Raw genomic sequence first — 21,017 nt, 5'->3', positions numbered from 1 at the left:
TTAAAGAAAACACTCATACATCAACACAATAAAGAAATCACCTGGAAAGTTAAAAGGACCGGTAGAGGTGGGATAAATCTGAGAACATAATTAGTTGAGTTGGTGGATGATTTATGTGTACATGCTTATTCAGATAGGCCTATTGTCAGAGCCAATCCGTGCATCACAACAATGTAGCTCCTATAATCGTGACAAAACAGTACAAACAGCTGCTGACGTCAAATTGTTAGGCTGTAATATCAACCAGAGCATCCTCTGAATTCAGAACTGACCTGCTGTATAATTATTATAATAATTCAGTTTTCTTTAACTAGCTGAATAAAGTCATTTTGATAACCCCATCCATGTAGTTTGGGCACAGGATTACTGTAATTGCATCTATTTTTCTGCTCAGTCTGTATTGCACAGGGCATGCCCCCAGTGCCCCTAATCATAACCAGGGGGATCTGGTTTAATGGAGGAGATACAGGCATTGGTTTTAATTATGCTTACAAGGTTACAGTCCAGGATGCTGGCGGACACAAAATGAAACACACACACATGCACATACACCTATACACATAATGTATTCACAGAGAAATATTGCACACACCCTGACAGGATGTATTAGATGCTACAATAAAATAAGACTCCACATCCTCTCTTTGCACTTACCTAACTTCCTTCATTGTCTTTGTGTCACTGTGGAGGATGATGCATGTTAACCTGTCCATATGTCTACCTGGCTGAGGCTGATTTTGTGGTTTTGCAGCACAGATGGTGTTAACAGTCTTGTTAGAATGGACTGGGACTGACAATAGTTACCCTTTTTGTGTGTGTGGTGTACCAGAAACAGCAATCCTGTTCTGACTTTCTGCTATGTGAGGTCTGAATGATGAGCACACACCTCTGGCTATGAAAACAGACCCTAAATGCGGGTCAACGTGTTACAAACCTCCAACCTTTGAATAGAGTGGCCTGAATGCAATCGACTATGATGAAATTGTATCATCGCAGTCAGCAGTGGGGTTATACTGATTCCGGGGGATGGGACACAAATCCTCCCTATTACAGAGGCTCAGGCTGCTGGAAGGTGGGAAATAGGGATGCTGTGTATTCCACTGTGATACATTTTCCGATGAACAGAATTCTGATGTGGTTCTAGCCATAAATGGGATAACAAATTTAAAGTTAATGCTGAAAGTAGAGGTTTGATATTTTAGTCTGAGAATCTGCATTTGAGAGAAAAGGGTATAAGCAAAACAGATGGAAGTACTAATGGATCGAGGGAGGGATCATAAAGGAAGAAATATGACAAATATGAACATTCTGTCTTTCACATATCAGCCAGGAGGAAGTGATGAGTGGAGGATGTAGCATAGGTGACCAGACTTAATAAAGACTTTTGACAAATGTAAAAATGACTCATAATCTTATAACTGTTTCTTAAACACATATTGTGTGCCTAACCAAAAATGCCTTCATTTATTCAAGAATTTGTTGAAAATATTTCAGTTGCCGGTAGCATGTTTTAGTCGATTATTTGTCGATTATGAAAATCAATGGTATGAATAAGAACAATATAAAGCTTTTCCTGGCAGTCTCAATGTCTCCCCTTTGGGAAATTATGAATAACATATCTTTGTCTTACTTGTCATGTAATAACCCCATGCAATCCATAATGCAGAAGCACCATGGTGAAACAAACAGGGAATTATGTTTATTTATTTATTAATTTAATCTGAATCTCTCCTTTTTTCCAGTTCTGCAGTAGGAGTAGGTTTCTATGGAAACAGTGAGACCAACGATGGGGTGTACCAGCTGACCTACTCGCTCTCCAATGCCAATCACACATTGGGTGGCATCAACAATCTGGTGAGAGAAGTCTCCCAAGCTCTCTACAATGTCCAATCATATCAGCATCGTTGAAATAAATGTTTTTTTTTTGTATTAGTTACAATTTAAGAAGTTTCCGGTTTAATCAGTGCAAGTTGACCAGGCAATTAATGTGTCAGTGTTGTAAGAAATATGAAAATGAATGAATAAGTGCTTGTCCCATGACAAACATTTTTTTTTTTAGCCATGGTGGCACAAAGCTGGATCTTTTCATGGCTTACTCCACTTAGGCAACAGTGATTTACAGCTGGTAGACACCAGAAATTTTCCTGTATGAATGGGGTGTCCATCTGTCTCAAAGTGGCACCTCACTGTGGGGGGTCTGTATCTGCTTTTTGTCACAGTGAAGGAATTGAGGTGACTGGTGCTGCCTCAAGGTTTGTAAATAGGGATTTTTTCAAAACTACTCCTGACCTGTATTCAGGGAAGTTATTTGGGAGGCTTAGTGTGGTGGAGGGGAGGAGGGATAGGAAAGAGGAGGGGTGTAAGGGAGTCAGAACAAGGCCCTGCAAGAAGCAGTAATCACAATGAGGAAGAAGGGGATTAACTCCCATCTGCAGTGCATTAATGGATGTTAAGCCTCTCCTCTTCCCATCTCTCTCAGTGTTACTATCTACAGTGTGTGTGTGTGTGTGTGTGTGTGTGTGTGTGTGTGTGTGTTTGCATGACTGTGTCAGTATCACACATCCACTTAAAGCCCTCTTATACGCCCGTATTGTTAATGTGTGCACACAAACAGATTTGTCTGCATGCTTTCATTGTACATGCTACATGTGTATGACACAACACAACAATTTTGGGTCATGATGGATAAAGGGATACTTACACTTAGTTGTCAGTTAATTACAGTCCTGCAGTTAATTGTACAGTCATGAAGGTTTTAATGTTCCCTTTCTGTTGAAACTGTTTTATAAAAGGTCTTGATTGAACTTTATATTCATTTTTGAGGCTCTATTTAGTATAGCCTCATTAATTTAATAAATGTGGTGGTCAAAATATTACAAATAGCCTAGTATAAATCTATATAATTCAGCAGCATCACAGACATCAGCCTTCAAAATGGCCATACAGTTGAATCATTACCTCTCTAAAGCAGTTTCAACAAAATGATAACCTAGTAAAAAGCAGTATATATTTCAAGGCTGTTAAATTAGACTGCACTTGGTTCAGCTTGGTGTAACAAATAACCTGGAAAAGAGGTGCAGTTTGCAGTACAGGATTTTCTTTGTGCTGCATGAAGTAAGTGGGATTCAACTTTAATGATTTCACATCCTTGCTTCTGACTTTCTCTGCTGCATCTTGGTATTGATTTGCTCCTGTAGCATGATGTATAACTATGGCTGCACGAGAAGCATAGATGTTCCCAAGGGAAACAAAGGCTTTCTCACTTGCAAAATCGTAACTTGATGTAATCTACTCCTCTTACAGAGCTGATGAGTTGGCTGGCTGGCTGTCCACCCCATAAATCCAAAGCTGCCTTAGTAAAGAAAGTAGAGAACACATCTCAATGCTTCACAAGGCTCCTTTGAAGTTAGTGATATACAGTAGCAGCTGATTGGCTCTACTGATGGCTTGTTGAGGCTCTTCTCATCTCAAAATATGCACTCTCAAACTCTGTGAGGGATCGTCCTGTCTCGTAGAGAGAAAGATTTGATGAGGAGGGCTATTCTGTCTTTTGCCACTGATGGGGGGGGGGGGGGGGGGGGGGGGGGGGGGGGGGGTAGATTGTTTGCAAGCATTCTTTATTTCTGCCTTATTCCCAGTGTTCAGCTTGCAATATGAAGAGATCTTCAGTGCTGCCAGGAAATAACTGATGAGAAAACATGGCAATCATGCTTTATCAGAATATGCGCTTTAAATTTACAGACAGGTTTAGACTTTTATATATAGCTCTTCCTCTTTGAAAGTGAAAGCTGTCTTGTGATTCTACGAACAAAATGATTACTACTTTCTGCACCATACATCACTTCCCCTGAATGTCACTCCTCAGTGTCCTATTTCTCATTGTATTACCTTGCTTGACTTTAAAACGCTGCGATCACATATATTGTTTTATTGCCACACTTAATACAGAAAATCTCAGATCCATAAAATCACTGAATGCGTCCAAGCAGAACGCTTCAGTTACATGTGAATTGGGACTTGGAGTACTGCTGCTGTGAGAATCAAATCAGTTAGTCTCATTTAACAGGCGTGTCCAATATGGAGGAGCCTCCTTGTGACCCGCTTTCAGTAAAAGTGAGCTTTAATCCATTTTAAGAGAAGACGGGGCGGTCCAGATTAGGGAAATGTGGATCACCCAGAACAGCTAGCTGATGGATCCAATTTCTCACACTCAGGCATACTGTCTTGCAGATAAGATTCGGGCGTTGTGGCAGGAACTGTGAGAGATGATGAACATAGAGATGGAGAGTGAGAGCAGTTTACTGGCAATCACATACTCTTCCCTTCCCCCCATGGGAGTGCTGGAGTGAAGCAGGGGCCTGTATCTTTGCATTTCTCCACATGGATACTCTTTTTGGGGGCTTACTTACAAACCATCTGAAGCATCCACTCAGTAGAATTTAACCAAGAGTGTTTGAAACGTTACAGTGTCAAGGAGACTGAGTTTGTATATTCTTTGTGGTGAGTTTTCATCGTGTGGGAATGAACAGTCTTACTCTGAACACTTGAATGTGTTAAAGATGCCATGGGTATAATGGAGAAAAGATGATAGATAACGAAAGTGTGACTGCTTCAAACTACTTCAGATTACAATACAGATAGCAACATCTGTTCAGAATTAGTGGAACCACATACTCTGTGTAATGCTAAATATACTGTGGTGTGGGTCGTAGGTGTCCTCTTGCTAAATTCTTGTGAGTTTACGTTCCTCACAGTAAAAAGAAAGAGATTAAGATGAAAAGATCAATACCAATTTCATATCTCTCCATTAAATACAAGACTACTGCCAGCATCCGGTTAGCTTAATTTAGCCTTCAAGACCGTCCAACCAGCACCTCTAAAGCTGACTAACCCTTTGCTTGTTGCCTGCTGCTGCTGCTGCTGCTGAGCAAAGAAGTAGTCTGGCATGTAACCCACTGTAAAAAGGCAAATTGTTGTTTTCACCAAGCTAGCTGTTTCCCCCTTTTGCTAGTCTTTGTGGTGAGCTAAGCTAACTGGCTGCTGGCTGTATATTTCTGTCATTAAGCTCCCCACTAGAGAGCCAGTAAGCATATTTCCCAAAATGTTGTACTGTTCCCTTTAACAAAAAAGAGAAAACAAATTATTATTCTTTTAACTATGTATACTCATGTTTTCACAAATATGAATGCCGAGTGGATGCTAAGCCTTTTATGCCATAAAAAAAGAAAAAAAAAAAATCTATTTTAGGTGGGTAGAGCTATTTTGTGATTCTCAGTGAAATGTGTGTACGCTAGTGAAACAATATCCCCATGTCAGCATCAGGCTAAAATTGACCTGTTTCGAGCTCAATCGATGTTGTGAAAGTATAGGTGTTTACTGTATCACACTGTTTTTGTTCCAACAGAAAAGTAAAATGTATTTACTCTACTCCACCATGCCTCCTCCCACTTTGTTCTCACTATCAAAGCCCCCTCTGATAACAGGTCTCCCCGGTATTGTTATCAGTATTCCACTCTAACATTGTTTACCTGAATAAAACACATGGTTGAAGAGAAAAGTTAATCTTTTCTCGAGGGAGTGCTCTTTTGGTTTTTTCACCTTTCTCAATGTTTTCAATCTTCTTTTTATGAATATCTGTTTTTTATGAATTTATTTATGTTCCTGTTTCCTTCTGACCCTGTTTTCTTATTGACTTGTCTTCACCTTCCCCCTCCCTTTTTGTATTATTTCCATTTCCATTTCTTCCATTCCATTTTCTTATCTTTCTTTTATTTTTTAGGTTGCCGGATCTCTGAGCAATTTGGAAACGCAACTCAAACAGCACCTCGAACGGCTTGATGAAATCTTTGCTACAAGGGCTGACTACCTCCAAGCTTTGCGCTTCATGCAGCTGATGGTCAACAATGTCATACGCGAGCTGATTGCTCTGCCAGATATCAACAACGCCAATGTTGACTTGGCAGCCATTGCTGACCAAACGGCCTTCATTGAGTATTATAGGTAGGTGGAGCATTTGTTAATCCCCTAGGGTGATTGACATTATTTCATTCCATCTGTGTGTGGTTGAAGTAAACATGCTGCTCAGAGTGGGACTATAAGTGATCCCGACCAGACACAGAGCAGATGGGATTTTATTGATCTCCCCTGCGGAACGCAGACCGGAAAAGCTATTTTTCCTGATTGCTATATAAATGAAAGCTGAAATTGAGCTTATTGCCCACTGTGCAGTTTGAGTTCTAACGCTTATTGCTCTCACAGAATGTTCTGCATGGCAGAGTGGCTATTAGACCATAAATGATCTCCTTACCAGCAGACCATTGCTCACAGTGATTGCAATAATTATTTTGACATAGTTTTTTCTTTGAGAACTATGTTCTTTTAAAACAGTGGTTCTCAACCTTTTTTCGTAAAAGATGTTTACTATGTTCCCTGAATATTGTTGAAACACATAATTGAATGACAAACAACATATTCATTACTTTCCCAGGTAATAAAAAAAGCCATGTGAAAAGTAATTATATTTAACTAATAAGTGAATGTTCCTCCCAGAAACTGTGTGTGAAGCCAGAGACTGGTTTCACGGATGGGGCACTTAATAAGTGGGGGATATGGGTATGGTCCTCCCCCAGAAGATTTTGAGCATTAAACACTTAATTTCCTGCATTCTGGTGAAAATGCTCCAATTTCTGCCTTTTCTGCACCAATTTATGGTGGAAATGTCTTATTATATAAAGGGAAACACAAAATTGATGTGGCAGGTGACAATTCAAAATATATAATTATAATAGAAGATAATGTAGTGGGGCTCTCAGACATTCTCTATTGCTTTTAAATATTTTTCTCCTGTAGATCAACTTATTTAATATCATCCTTGTTGAGTGACATATGATTAAGTCTTACCACCTCTGTTGTCTTTTGTGGGGAAGTAACCTATTTAAATGTTTTGTGGCCCCTTTTCATCTCGGTGATAAATTAATCCGTTTTAATTCAGTTATTGACTGGACTTTATTAGCTCATCTTATCATATCATAACTCAGGGTTTCCTACAGAATGACAGTGTAACTGTGGCGCAGCTACAGCATGCTAGCCTCGAAAACCCAGCTGTAGTCTAACATTAACTTAGCTCTCCTTATTAGCTAGTCTCCTTACATGCTTGCTAATAACTTTTTTTAAGCTGGGTCTCCGACATTGACAGTGGAGTACAGATTTGTGCAGCTGTGTTCATGAGGGAGGAGAGAGAGAGAGCAATCAACTACGCCTATTTAAATAGGCCTAGTAAAAAAAATCAATATGTGGCGGTCAGCGTTGATATCATGGCGGGCCGCCACAAATAATTGAACGTATGGGAGACACTGTAACTTATCTACTCATGTTCAAAACTTTGTGCACATTCAGAATCTCTCCCACTATCTGTGTTCTCTGACATGTAAAGAAAAAAAGTTGTAATATTAGGAGACTAATGTCATTAGCCTATTTAAAGAGAATTCATAATATTTTACTACATGCCCTATACTGCATTACGTTACTGATTTGCTGGAAGTATCCCCTCAACCGTCTAACAGACACAGAACTGGATGAGACGAGGAGGTGCTCATGCCAGGGGAAAACGAAACTAACCGACACCTGTGATCAAGCAGAAATTTCACGACAAATGTTCAGCACCTCGGATAAAGTGCCGCTTACAATCCCCAACAGAGCAAGTTAGGGCATCAGTTTTTAACATTATAATTTTATAGCCTACTGAAACGACTGTATATGTCCGATTTGGCACAAACTGTCTGCAACTCACAGCGCGAGGTGGGTCCTCGTCACTCGCTGGTGTCGCAGCGAAGTTGCTTTCAGGGTAAGTCCGACAGCGGAATATCCCTCTTGTAAATGTGTAACCACTGAGATAACAAGACGTTCACAGTGTATTCCTCAAAGAAATAAACACTTTTCCACGGTAATACCAAGAAAGAGAGCATCAATTTTACAGAGTTTACACAGTTAACGCCATGTGGTTAAAATTTTACAGATGATACTCTGACTTCCCGTTCCCGTGAAGGCAGCACGGAGCTGCACCACAACTAGCTGAGGGAGAACAAATACACCTTCTCGTCCAGTCGCAGTGGATTAAACTGGCAGGTTTTAATGTGGCAGACCACAGTTTTTTAGCAAGTAGTTTAAACTCGTATTGTTGTGAATCTTTGGTGTAAACTCGCCTTTCCAACTAACAAATGCCCCCCAAAAGCAGCTCAGTGCCCCCCTTTCCTAAATATTGCTTCCAGCGCCCCCCATCGTCATCAGAACGCCCCCTGGGTGGCGGTACCGTCCCTGCTGAGAAACGCTAAGAGAACTGTGAACAAGTATTTAGAGGCCACAACTGAAATTCAGTAAACAGAGAAAAAAAATAACAAACCCAGTTATCAGCAAAGTAGTCCAAATGAATAAAATATCTAGCATTAATTCTGTTGCGGGGTACTAATTTATGAGGCTCCAAAGGCTACTGCTCCAAACTGTGAGTGTAATTTGAAAGCTTCTGTAGTGTGTTTTATTTTTTAGCACGTAAAACTTCAGAGTGCTGTTTTGCCATTAAGGATCAAGGATTTGTACCCATCATCACTGTACAGTAAGAGTAATTTGGCCTAAATGTGAAGGAAACGCTAACACAAGATAGTTTTGGGTAGTATGATGCCTTTTGCAAAAGGACTTGTGTGATACACATTATAGACACAAAGTTAATCAGGGACTAGGGCTTATGTGGATGTGTGAGTTGATGTCCTTGCATCAGATTCATCCAATAACACCTGTCTGTCTCAGTAGGTTGTAGTAGAAGTAAGGTGCAAAGTTTAAAGCTCTCATTTTGAAACGCATTAAACACTACACACTGCTATTAATTCCTCAGCTTAGTTTAATTTAACTGTATAACCCACCCTACTCTTCCTCTGATTGGCTTACTGTGCCCCTGATTGGCTTACACTGATATTCTTACCCTAACCCTAATCTCACTGCTCTTGCCTAAACCTAACCAATCCTACCAACAAAGGCAATGGATACCAGCCACTCAATAGGGCAGGTCATGACGTCACCATCCCACGAAATAGTGGACAGTACAGATACCTTTCAGTGCATATATGACATGCCAGTTCTGCAGTACAAATATAAAGGTACAGTGTTTAAGAAATGGCCAGAACATTATCAACAGAATGGTAAGAAGTAACAGTTCTGACATAATGTCAAAGATGTATTGTGTTGCATAGATATCTACTGAAGTTAGCATGCTAACCAGCTACCCCAGACCTGTGCCGTCTCATAATACCACCTAAAGAGGTAATAGTCTAATAGTATTCCTCAGGTCACGATAATATAGCCTCCCCCCACCCATAGTTTCAACTGGGTGATGTGTGTAAACCGCGAGTTACACAAGCTGTCTTTATTAAATTTTCTCTCTTTCACTAAACTAATTGCCTTATTAACTCATCGTAAAACACACTTCATTGAAACTCGACAGAAACAAAATAAAACTCACTAAACCCGTCTTTGTTATTCTTTCCACTGTTTCCACAACCAGCAACTATGGTTTGGTCGAAATGCAGAGTTAGATGTAAAAATGTTGTAGTTCTACACACTGTTGCAGCTTCTCTGATATCCTAGTGCCCTCTCACTCCTCTAACCCCTGACATCTCTCCTGCCCCCGCCTGAACCCGCCGTGTCTTCATCGTCCCTGGAGTCCTGGCCAGCGTCATCCGCCGACTGTCTCTGGGCGGTGTTCTGCCCCGGACCGGCTGTGATCCCTGGGAGGCTGCTGAGCCCGGTTCCATTTGTTCTGGAAAATAAACCTACTAATACTTAATGTGTTTAATTTATTTGTTTGATCATTACAATTTTAAGTTTTTGATATGTAACTTGCATAAGTTTCCATATTTTCTTCTATACTTATTATTGAACCAGCTATGGTGATAGCATGACATGCTGACTCCTGGCATGACATAAGCACAAATTACCAAAGCTGTATTCCTGCTAGTGACCTATTCCTATCATTAATTTCAGGCACATATTCCCACATTATGTGTTGTTCCTGTCCTCAGATTTTCTTTTGGACTGCAGTTGCCACTTTGTGCATTCTGATACCAGTCTCCCGGGTGTTGATTGGGTTTCATGAAGCCACTGGGCTATGAACAGCCTGTGGCAGAGTTTTACTGATGAGCAGCACAGGTTGTGGCCAACCCAGTGTTATTTGAACAAGGGGAAATATGATGCCATTTTGTTTTCCAATATTATATCTTCCCTTACCTCTCCTATTCTGTTTCTGAATTCATCACTGTCCCTGTGCTCAGAGAAACAGGTCTGTTTTCTCCACTCACATTCCCTCTTCTGCAAGCTGAGCAATAGCCAGTCTGCAGTTTATTTTCAAAGTATATTGGGGTACCTCCAGATTCCTTCATATAGCATGAGTGATTCATATTATTTAGTGACCTTGGTGTAGACATTTACTACAGTATGGGAGATACGCCACAACAAGTCCATGTCAATATACAGCATGTTCTGAATTCACCTGTTTGCGTGACATCCGGAAAACCTGTGTTTTCGGTGATTGCTAAAAGATGTACAATGCTGCTGGGGCTTATGCAGTTAAGAGTCATACATAGCATTCAAACGTGTTTAGTTGGTCGGTCAGAACACACACACACACACACTTCAAGTCTGGGCTGACTGTAGGCCATTCCTGTGAAGGACATTTTCAATGCTTAAAAAATTAATGTATATGGATTTGTGGTGTTGAATTATTAAGCCAACAGGCTGGAAATTACCTGAAACAGATGGGCTTTAACTACGAGACAAGAATGCTGATGTACGGCACACACAGTTCTCACACATTCAGTCCCGAACATATGTTGAGCCAGCACTTCCTGAGGCGTGTACATGTGCTTAAAGTCTGCAGGCTGCAAGCAAAAGAGATCAATCAGGATTGTTATACTGATGCTTCACTTTCCTGCCTCGTAGATGGCTGACATATCTGCTGCTGCTGATCATGGATCTGGTCATCTGTCTGGCCATGTGCTTAGGGATGGCCAAGCAGTATCGATGGCTGCATATCACGTAGGTACCCTGAGTGTGTATGAGGAGGTATTTGCTTTTTTTTTCTGTTTCTGAGGCGAACTCTGTTCTAATTGGCCTCTGCCTGGATCACAGTCTGCAGACAGACAGAGCACCAGGCAGCCTCTCTGGCACCATTTAAGTCACTCCATTAACGGCCCCAACGATACCATTACAGCTCCCAATAGCATTGACAATGACAATGCCCTTACTAATACAACCAATAAACAACGTTATAGTATTATGCTCAATCAAACCGACTGATCAGTTTGTTGAATGCCATATTTATATTCTCAGTCTATATCAAAACAATAGAAAATAAGTTTAGATTTCGAAGCTGTGAAAGAAAAATATTAAAAGGAGGAATGTTTGTTTTAGTCAGTTGCAACCAGTAATTTAAATCAACACTGATGTCTGACAAGCAGATCCACTGTCCAGACTTCCCATCCCATTTGCCCAATTTAGTGCAGCCAGCGTGTCAGTGTTAGCAGATGATGCTCAGGATCGCTCTTCACATCCCTCTTTGATGGGTCTCACTAATGCCTATTGATCGTACAAGCAGGGTGAGTCTGCTCCCTTAACTAATTATTAAGTGCTCTCTGGCTGCTTTAGTGGTGCTTTCAAGAAGGTCCGAGGAGTGAATTGAAAACAGAAGCCCTCTGCAGCCCTTTTAACATCAATCAGGGGGCCGTTCTAATTCACAGCACTTTTCTTTAGCTTCTGCCACTGGGTCACTAAGAAATTGTGGTTAATACTGGGGAGATGTTCTGATGTGTCTTTCATAAACCACCTCTGCAGTGTTAAGACCAACAAAATAGGAGGTTTACAAACCAAAGCTTGTGGCAGTTTTTGATTGACAGTGACACAGTGCACAGGGACTGACAGCTAATACAGCCGGTTAAGGTGTTGCTTATGGAATCCATCAAAACAGAAATTACAAAAGACAGAGATTGAAAGTCCCTAGACTTCAAGTAGTATTATCTTTAGTTGTGGCCTTGTGAGACCTCTCTTGAACAATTCTTATTTCTGAATAGAATAGATCTTTTTTTTTAGAGTCTAGAGCTAACAAGTGAATTTAGCAAGGAGTCATGATAAATTGAATGTGAGCTGTGTCGTCTAATTTAAGATGCACCAGTACAAAGCGTAAGTTGGGCCTCTGTCGTCAGGCAGAAGGAGAACAATTCCAATTTATTCTGAAAAGAGTAAATCAAATTAACAAGGGCTGAAGATCATTGGTACAAAGAGAAACTGATTCATCTGCTTCTCCCCATGTTTCTTTGTTTTTATCTCCCTGTCACCCACCCACTTCTCTCTCATTTGCTGTTTTCCTCCAGGATCATGGCTTTTGTAGTGCTGTCTCTGATCCTGAGCTGGGCCTCACTGGGAGCGGGCACTGCTACTGCTGTGGTGAGAAAACAGTTTTTAAAACAAAAATCTTTCTTTAAATCTCGTCACACTTTGATTTATTTTTGATTGGACCCTCAGACTTGCAAACCGCTTGGTTCTTTTTTAACCCACATTGAACCCATTGACATCTTGGTGGGTGGGGATGGTTCTTCCTGAGGGTTTTACAACAAATAAGCACGCATTCTTGGACATCTTTCCTGGTATAAGACCGTCTGTATGTTTGTTTAGTTTACAGCTGGTGCTTCTCTGTGGTCAGTCATGCAGTAAAGCTGATTACAAGTCCCCTGCCTTTTAGGTTAATCAACCCTTAGCACCACTGATGTAGACAAAGCTGTTCCTAGCATTAATTACTAGCTCTGCTTTCTTCAAAATCTCTTCTTTCGTTCTGCTCAGCTTTATTTCTCATTCGGCCCTCCTTATTTCTGACAGATTGTTCTTGCTTCCTGTCCGTACACCATGTGTTCAGCACATCTGGGCTAAGTGTGTTTAATGGAGTTCGTATTAGGGACGCTGTCTGGGGAACAAAGAGTAACCCCTTGCTCCCAGCATCCTACATCCCTCGTGTCCACTGTTTCCTCTCCTCAGTCTCCTTGCCTCCTATAGATTATCCCATCTGTGGATTATCCCACAGGATTTTACATCTGGACAGCTGTTTTAAGTGAGGCAGGGGGAAGAGAGAATGAAGCAGATGAGTATCAGCTGATTTTGAACTTGAAAGTAGATGTGTATGAAATGTAGATATCTCTTGTAGTTCTCAGTGAATGCAGCACTTTTATGCAGTTGCAAAATCAGATTACCAATATCCTGGGCTGTGCCTGTGGCTTTGTTTAGCTCATCATAGAAGAAATGACCCTGCAGTAATACCTCAGACCGGCTTATCCAGAAATGTTGAGTATAGCTTGTCTCTAGCATGCATCTTTCTGTTAATGTCAGACTGTTACATCACAGATGAGCAGTGGTAAATTTGCTCAATAACTATACCTGCCTAGTTATTAATAGGTTGGCCCAGTCCTCCACACAAAAGTGGAATATCAAAAAACACAGAATTTGAATTTGAACATGGGGAAGGTATGAAAAACAAGTAAACTTGTTGTACCTGTGCATCGTTATTCAAAAACTGCATCATGCAAAAACATGGTGGGCCAACGCTAGGCGGTGTCCTAGAAAATGCTCATAAATTTATACATATTTAATGAGACGAAGCATAAACAAAATGTCCCTGCTAGTATAATGAGATGGAGATGAAGGGTAACATCGTAACAAGTGCCTGACACGTTGCTGTACACATTTTGCTGAAAACTGATGTCATGTGAATGCAGTCCAAGTTAGAAATATGTTGGTTATCTGACACTGAGGTGGAATGAATCTAAATATAAAGATAAAAAAAAATGAAGATTTGGTACACGTATTCCCATGTGTTTTCATGTCACTGACATTAAAAGCAGTGGACACAGACTGCATCAGGAATAAATGGCATGAGGCTTTGACGTTTGATTCTGCATGACAGATTTGTTGATCCCTTTGAATGTGATTAATTTGAACAGCGGCCTGTTATTAAACCCTAGATGTTAATTATGCATGTGTGAGAAATGATTCTGTTTAAGTTCTGTTTTTTCTTATTTGCCCTTTTTTACTGCCTTCTTTTTATGTTCTAATGAAGACTAAGCACACAGAGACTTCTTGACCTTGACCCTTAATTTTAGTTTATGCATGCACATCAGCAGCTCTCCAAGGACTAAAGAACATAAAAATATTTAGTAGATTTCATCCTTGATCAGCAAAGCACGGCCTGCTCTACATGGGCAATACAGCCTGAGTTCTGTTGCTACATACCACACTGTGGTTGTTTTGTGTGTGTGTGTGGAGGTGTGGAGGTGTGTGTTAAGTGTGTGCATGCTGCTGTATGCATGCATGCTTGCATGTGACTGTGGGCATTTGTGTGAGTACTTTAATTTCACAGGCTCACCCTCTGCATGATGTTAGTTCATGGCTCAAATACATACCGCGCTCCTTTTTCGTCTTGTATACTTGCACGATTACAACATGTTGTTGTTTTCCTACAGGGCACCAGTGACTTTTGTGTATCTCCAGACAAGTTTATTGTTAACCAAACCAAGGATTTCCTCAGTGCAGGTAATTTATCTCTACAAACAGAATTCCAAGGATAGCAGATCTCTGTCACTGAATGTTAAGACGCGACGCTAATCTCTCTCCCCGTCTCCCCTTTTCTCTCACCCTCCAGATGTTGCTCACTATTATTTGTTCTGCAGTCCGAATCTACCTAACCCTTTCCAACAGGTATTGACAAAATGTCCAAAGTCTCAACTGCCTGCTTACACATGTTGTTGTTTACTGAGAGTCACACACTGGAAAATGTATAGCTATTTTAAAATGAGTTTTTCCTTGTTAGACGCCAGGCAGCAAGATTATTATCTGGCTCTAATCGGCTGCTCTGAAAAATGAGCCCCTAAAACTAATTTAATTACTTAAAGTGATAAACTTTGAATATTCCTTTTTCATATGTTAGTTTAAAAAAAAGCTGTGTGTTTTACCCTGTGCATAATCTCTGCCTTGGGGTACTCTCACTATCAACATTTGTAGTGTTATTTATTCAATTTACTGTATATCATGCACAAAGGCAGCTACTGCACATGGGCAGCTCATGTTATCCTGATTTATTGTTGTTATGTTTAAATACATTTAGACAGCTCACACCTTCCAAAGAGGCTAATTATTGGTGCTTGAAATGCAGGTGCATCAAATATTGCCTAAGAAATATCTGTAGAGATGACACAGCTGTCACACCAACAAAACCTCTTAAGTGTGAGCATCACAACCCTGGAATTTAATCCAGGGCTGCCAACGCAGCAGACATAGACGTATAACCATGTATAATGCGCACAAAACTCCAGTTGTCTTTCATTGTATTTCTCAGTATGAATTGGTTTACATTGCATGTCTATTGCAAACATGGTGTTGGTGCTGTAATGCAATAAAAAAGAGGCATCAGGCTAACAGTTAAGGTCATCTTACTGCATATGATGATGATGCGCACCAGATGATAATGTGCGGTGGTGACTGGTAAACACATTCATGAACAGGACGAGGAAGTCAGTCTCCATGATCACCTAATCTATCAGTGAACCCATGCTCCATCTTCCCACCACACACAGGTCAACACTTGCTTATGTATTATAATATATATCCATGACCAGTAATTATTAAAACGCACATGCTTAGTTATCATTGCAGTATCCATTTAAGGATTAAAATGATGCTTGTTAAGTAGGTAAGGATAATTCTTTCTCTGATGGCCTAGTTGATATAAATATTGCTCTTTTGTTTGTGCTTGAGATTGGGTGGTAGGAATGGGAGGAGAGACAGTGACTGGTGGGCGAAGGATAATCTGGGCCTATCTGTCTGGAAAGAAATGTGTCCTCTGTTAAGCGTATTATAAAGCCGTCCTTAACACCAAATTACTTGTTGACATGCCGCTTTTAAACAATGCTCTCCTTAATATGATCCTGTCATTGTTTGTGTGTGTGATGTTGGTGGGTGATTATGTTTTCACAGTCTTTGACAATCTGCCAGCGTTCTCTGACCACCATGCAAATTCAGATCCAGGGCTTACTGCAGTTCTCGGTGCCTGTCTTTCCCACTGCTGAGGTAAGTGGCTGGCTGACAGACTATTACACCAGACTGTGGAAAAAGTGTGTATCATTCTCTCCTCTCTTTTAAACCTTGTTATACAGAGAGACCTTTTAGGGATCCAACGACTGTTGAACTCCACCGAGTTCAGTCTACACCAGCTAACAGTCTTGCTTGACTGCCGCGGGCTACATAAGGTAAGGTCAGACTTCGATCAGGACACTTTTTAATAGAGCTGCTTTGTAGCATAGCTCAAAGCCACTTAGAGGACAACTTGACTGATTTTCAACCTTATCTTTATGTACTTCTTATAGACTGACATTTTATATACACCATTTCAATTGTCAGTACATTCTGTATCTGCTAGATAGGCTCTATTCACCACCCCCAGTTTTTCCTCACTTTAAAGTCTAACTTGACTTTTGCAGGTTTTCTGATTTGAGAGAGATTTATCTGTAAAGAGAATAACACCTCTCAGTGCTGAAATAGGTCTTTCTTGCTGTGATTGTAGCATCTGATGTAGGCTTTTAGATCAATAGAGCCTTTGTATGACAGTTGTAATAGTGTATACTGCATGTAGGTGTGTCATTCTTTAACAAAAGCTTAGAGATAAGGTAAGGTGGAGGATGGATGGGGGGGGGGGGGATCTGCACTATTGTCACATCAGGCTTTGATTGGGGACTGTATTCACAGTGTCAGGGAGGTAGTTTGGTACACAGGAAGGTCAACATGCATACCAGTAATCGCACTACTAGTACTATTTACATTGAAAAGGGAGGATGCTGTAATACACTGCTCTATGTTTAAAAACAGTGACAACACACAGCCATGCAAATGTTAAGGCTATTCTCTGGCCATTACTCCATTATAAGAAGCAAAAGAAACTAAGAATGTATTTGTAACATGAATTCCACGTGAAAGTCAGGCTCCACTTTTCAGTTGTTATCTCAGCTGTGAAAGGCAGCAGTAATTTTTTCCCCTCACAGCAGCTGCAGTAAGTATTTAGAAAAGCAATCTAACATTATTTCTAATATAGACTTAATCTGCCCTTTTTAAACTAATCACTTTGGTTCCAGTCCACCTCTTGATCCATGCCAGTATCACATTTGGAGATTTGAAATTGTCAGGTCATGTTTAGCCTTGTTTCGGTCAGGGTATCTATAAGTACACCCATGTCATGTTTTTTTTTTTAAACCTCATAACCCAAATCATCATTTTTTAACTTGAGTTTATGGATTTAATCTCTGTGGGTTTAGAGGAATAGATTTACACTCATAATGCTTTGAAGTTCTTGTTGAAAAAATGACTGTTATTTGTGAAAATGGTTCAGGTTTACTGGACTGAACTGACTGTGCTATTAATATATACCTTTTTGTCCTTTCTTCTAGGACTACCTGGATGCCCTAATGGGTGTGTGCTATGATGGGGTGGAAGGACTCCTCTACCTGTCTGTGTTTTCTCTGCTGGCTGCATGCACACTCACTGCCATGCTCTGCGTGATGTTCAGACTGTGGACACTAATGGGCAGCAGGTCAGCACAGAGAAGCCCCCTTATCCTTTTACATACTGTCTGGAATACGCTCCCGCAAGGTGTCATCGCATGCACTCTCTCTGTTTCTGTCTTTGTCTGTATGTACCACTTTCATCCAGAGACAAAGAGTATGATGATATAGATGAAGAGGACCCGTTCAACCCCCAAGCACGGCGGATATCCTACAACCCCAGAAGGTCCAATGTCCACAGTTTCTGTAGCTTTACCAGCAGCCTCGAGAGCCAGCCCAGCCTTCATCCGCCTCTGCAATCTGCTTCTAATGTCATACCACCTCCAGAATACATGTAAGATCAATCGATGACCACAGCATGTTAGTATCTGTTTGTATTAGTATCTCTTACCACCTTTCCTTCCCTCTCTGTCACAGGAATCAGTCCATGCTGTTTGGAGGGAGTCCTCGATATGAGAACGTGCCGCTGATAGGGAGAGGATCCCCACCTCCCTCGGTGCGTTGGCCCTATGAAGCTATAGTGTCCCTAGTGTGATGACAATGATGGCACTACTGACCTCAACACTGCTGCAACACTAACAGCAAGCGTGCATAGCAGCACCATGACCATTTACTACATAAACACTGTATAGAGCCTCAGGCTGTCGCCACAAATGAGGGGAGTAATGCTGCTTTGTAAGTGATGGAAGACTGCTCTCTGCTGGCCATTGAATGCAGTGCACTCATTTTAAGCCCAGTGCCATCTATGCATGCATGTAAACACACACTCACTAATAAGCTCTGAGCACATGCACGTGTCCTTTTCACCACTGCCTTGGATTGTATTTCTAATTCATACAAAGTATTGGTTAAGACTAATGCATACATTTATGTATGTGTGAAATAACTATGTGTTTTTGTTGAATAAAAACACATAGGTTATCTAATTTTAATGGTAGTCTGTAAGCGTGTACTGTGTCTTCACAGCTGAAGCTAGATAATAGATAACACTGGTGAATCCACAGTTAAAGATTCTTTTAGGTGAAGTTTCTCTCTATTAACTTTTCTGTTTGCGTGGCTGACTCAAGTGTTTGAACTGTGTTCACAGCGTGCCAAAGACTTGAAACACCTTTTGAGAGAGAGAATGTGGACCATTGTTTAAAATTTAACAAGTTTGCCTCTGTGAGATACATTTTTATTTGTTGCTGTAACAGAGATGCTTGAAACTATGGGAAAGATATTTGCAGTTAGTCGACTACACTGCAGTGTGTGAATCTGCAGGAAGAAATATGTGTAGTTTTGTTTTGTTTTTTGTGAATCAGCTTTTGCAATGCATTTTACTCACGCTTTTATGCAAGCAGTTTCTCAAGGAGGTATCTAACTGGTGAATATAAACCAGTGATTTGTAACTAACCCTTTTGTTATTTTATTTTTATACTTTTAAAAGCCGTAAGTTTTCTGTTGTATAACTTCTTCCTGATTTTTTTGATTTCATTTCCATTCCACTCCTTGAAACACCCTGTGGAACTTACCTCTGTAATGACGCTTGCTATGCAGGATGTTCTAACCTATAACCCAAAGCTCCATACAGTACCTCAGCTGTGTGACCTTTGACCTTCTGGCACTGTTTTATCCACAGTGTGTTACATGTGAGTGTTAACTTATTCTGTGATCCCTGACTCATGCCTTCTGTCTGCTATTCACCTGCTGTTTAAGTCCTTGCTACCATCCCCTGATTCCACAACCTCCTAATTAAAGAGCAGCTCATTATCTCCCCAAACTTAGATCTCAAATCACACCATTTTAATATTTCATTTGACATTTTAGATTTTGTTGTTTAAATGCAGATATGCTAAATTGTGTTTCTCAATCATCTCCCTTGCAGTATTCACCCAGTATGAGGACCACCTATCTATCTATGACTGATGCCCAGATCAGACACTTTGGGACTGACTTCCAGGTGTAGCCTGCTACCTACTGAATCCTTTTGAGAGAGGTACTGTCTGAGACTGAGTTCTTACCAAGGAGGCTGTCTTCCTGGCATAATCCTGTTTACGGGAGCTGCAGCCTGCTGTCCCAATCTGAGATATGAAAGCAAACTATATGAGGCAAATACCTCAGTAACACACCAATGCAGCGCTCTGAAAGCCCTGCATGCACTTTTGAACAGAGTGCCTGTACAGGTTCACTTCAAGACTGTTGTTGATGTTGTCATGATGTGTGAAAATACTGTTACTGCAATGTAAGCATTCCCATGAGCCAAATCAAAAGCGTTTGAACTGATTGAATCAACAAACAAAAAAAAAAGTTTTGCTTTTTCTTATGTTCCGGTGGCCTGCATGGATATGATCATCAATACGGTCAGTACCCATAGACCGTCCATCATGGCATTTAGATTTTTTTCAAAATCCCTACTCTGTGGCAGTAATTTATTCCCTCATATATTAGGCCTTTGTGTAATTTTTAATGGTGCTATATGAAAATGAAACAACATATTTTCAACTTTTCAAAATATTAACAGAATGTCTCAGTGAAAACCATACCAAATATTGTAGTTTTTTTGTTTTATTCTTTACTTTCTAGGTAAGTAACTGTCACAGGTTTAATCATCTCTTTGTTCAAGTTGTATTACTGAATTGCAATATATGACCTGCTGATCAGGGATGGGTGAAATTGTCGGAGCTGATGGGTTTATTAGGGTTTTGCTTTATATGGAGACCAAATAGCACACACCCCCAGGCCTAAATAACCACAACAGAATGGGATTCAATTCGCCTGCAGGCATTTATTACAGTGTTGTTACACAACTGGTACAGTATGAACTGAATATACACACATTTAATGTTTGTTCTCAGTCCTTCAGCCCTCATTATTTTATGAATGAGAAATTGTTCTCATCAGTTTTGGAGTAATCTGTTGTATGCTGTTTTCTGTTTTGGATAATGTATCAAACTAAACCAATGTTTGACCATAAATGCTGTATTCAGATTGTGTGTTGTTGTGTCATTCTTCTTTATACACAACAAGTAATCATTTACGACTGATTGTTTAATCATTTACTCCCTTTCTGATAGCCTAGAATCACCTGTAGTAATGGGATTGGGCTAATTGGGATACCTGATGATGGGGCACATGGGGCAAAATCCTTAGCCAGTACCATAAATGTGAAAAAGTGGTAGAAAATGCATCTCCAGAGATGTTAGAAATGATAGCTCTTGCAGGGAGCAGGCTGGACTATGTCTTGAATACATATTAAAGGGCAACTTAACACCAGACTTAAATAGTAGTGTCCTCTCTGAGTGAAAGTCTGTTTCACTTCTGACCACAAGAAGCATTACTGAATACTTCTTCCACCCCTGCCCAAATGTGATGTGAGGTGTCCTGGAGAAGGCTACATCATTACAT

The 21,017-nt window shown here is 40.5% G+C and overlaps 1 protein-coding gene across 3 annotated transcripts in view; it reads left to right on the top strand.

The window, feature by feature from the left end:
• The window catches only part of LOC123967483 (protein tweety homolog 2-like), a 30,972-nt gene extending 10,371 nt beyond the window's left edge, over window positions 1-20,601 (top strand). The window contains exons 4-15 of one of the 3 annotated variants that reach the window (XM_046043591.1): window positions 5,780-6,000; window positions 10,984-11,079; window positions 12,411-12,483; window positions 14,547-14,616; window positions 14,726-14,781; window positions 16,057-16,149; window positions 16,236-16,328; window positions 17,520-17,662; window positions 17,782-17,967; window positions 18,051-18,129; window positions 19,170-19,261; window positions 19,498-20,601. In XM_046043591.1, coding sequence (XP_045899547.1) covers window positions 5,780-6,000; window positions 10,984-11,079; window positions 12,411-12,483; window positions 14,547-14,616; window positions 14,726-14,781; window positions 16,057-16,149; window positions 16,236-16,328; window positions 17,520-17,662; window positions 17,782-17,967; window positions 18,051-18,129; window positions 19,170-19,226 — 1,167 coding nt within the window. In that variant the 3' untranslated portion in view covers window positions 19,227-19,261; window positions 19,498-20,601. Of the gene's footprint in view, window positions 1-1,747; window positions 1,855-5,779; window positions 6,001-10,983; window positions 11,080-12,410; window positions 12,484-14,546; window positions 14,617-14,725; window positions 14,782-16,056; window positions 16,150-16,235; window positions 16,329-17,519; window positions 17,663-17,781; window positions 17,968-18,050; window positions 18,130-19,169; window positions 19,262-19,497 lie in introns of those variants that run through there. The other 2 variants (XM_046043592.1, XM_046043590.1) reach the window with 2 other exon arrangements.
• Window positions 20,602-21,017: the final 416 nt, after the last annotated feature.

This window comes from Micropterus dolomieu, linkage group LG02 (genome assembly GCF_021292245.1).
Source record: "Micropterus dolomieu isolate WLL.071019.BEF.003 ecotype Adirondacks linkage group LG02, ASM2129224v1, whole genome shotgun sequence".
Classification (NCBI taxonomy): Eukaryota; Metazoa; Chordata; class Actinopteri; order Centrarchiformes; family Centrarchidae; genus Micropterus; species Micropterus dolomieu.
The sequence above is the reverse complement of the archived record's forward strand: the minus strand, read 5'-3'. Positions and strand labels throughout refer to the sequence as shown.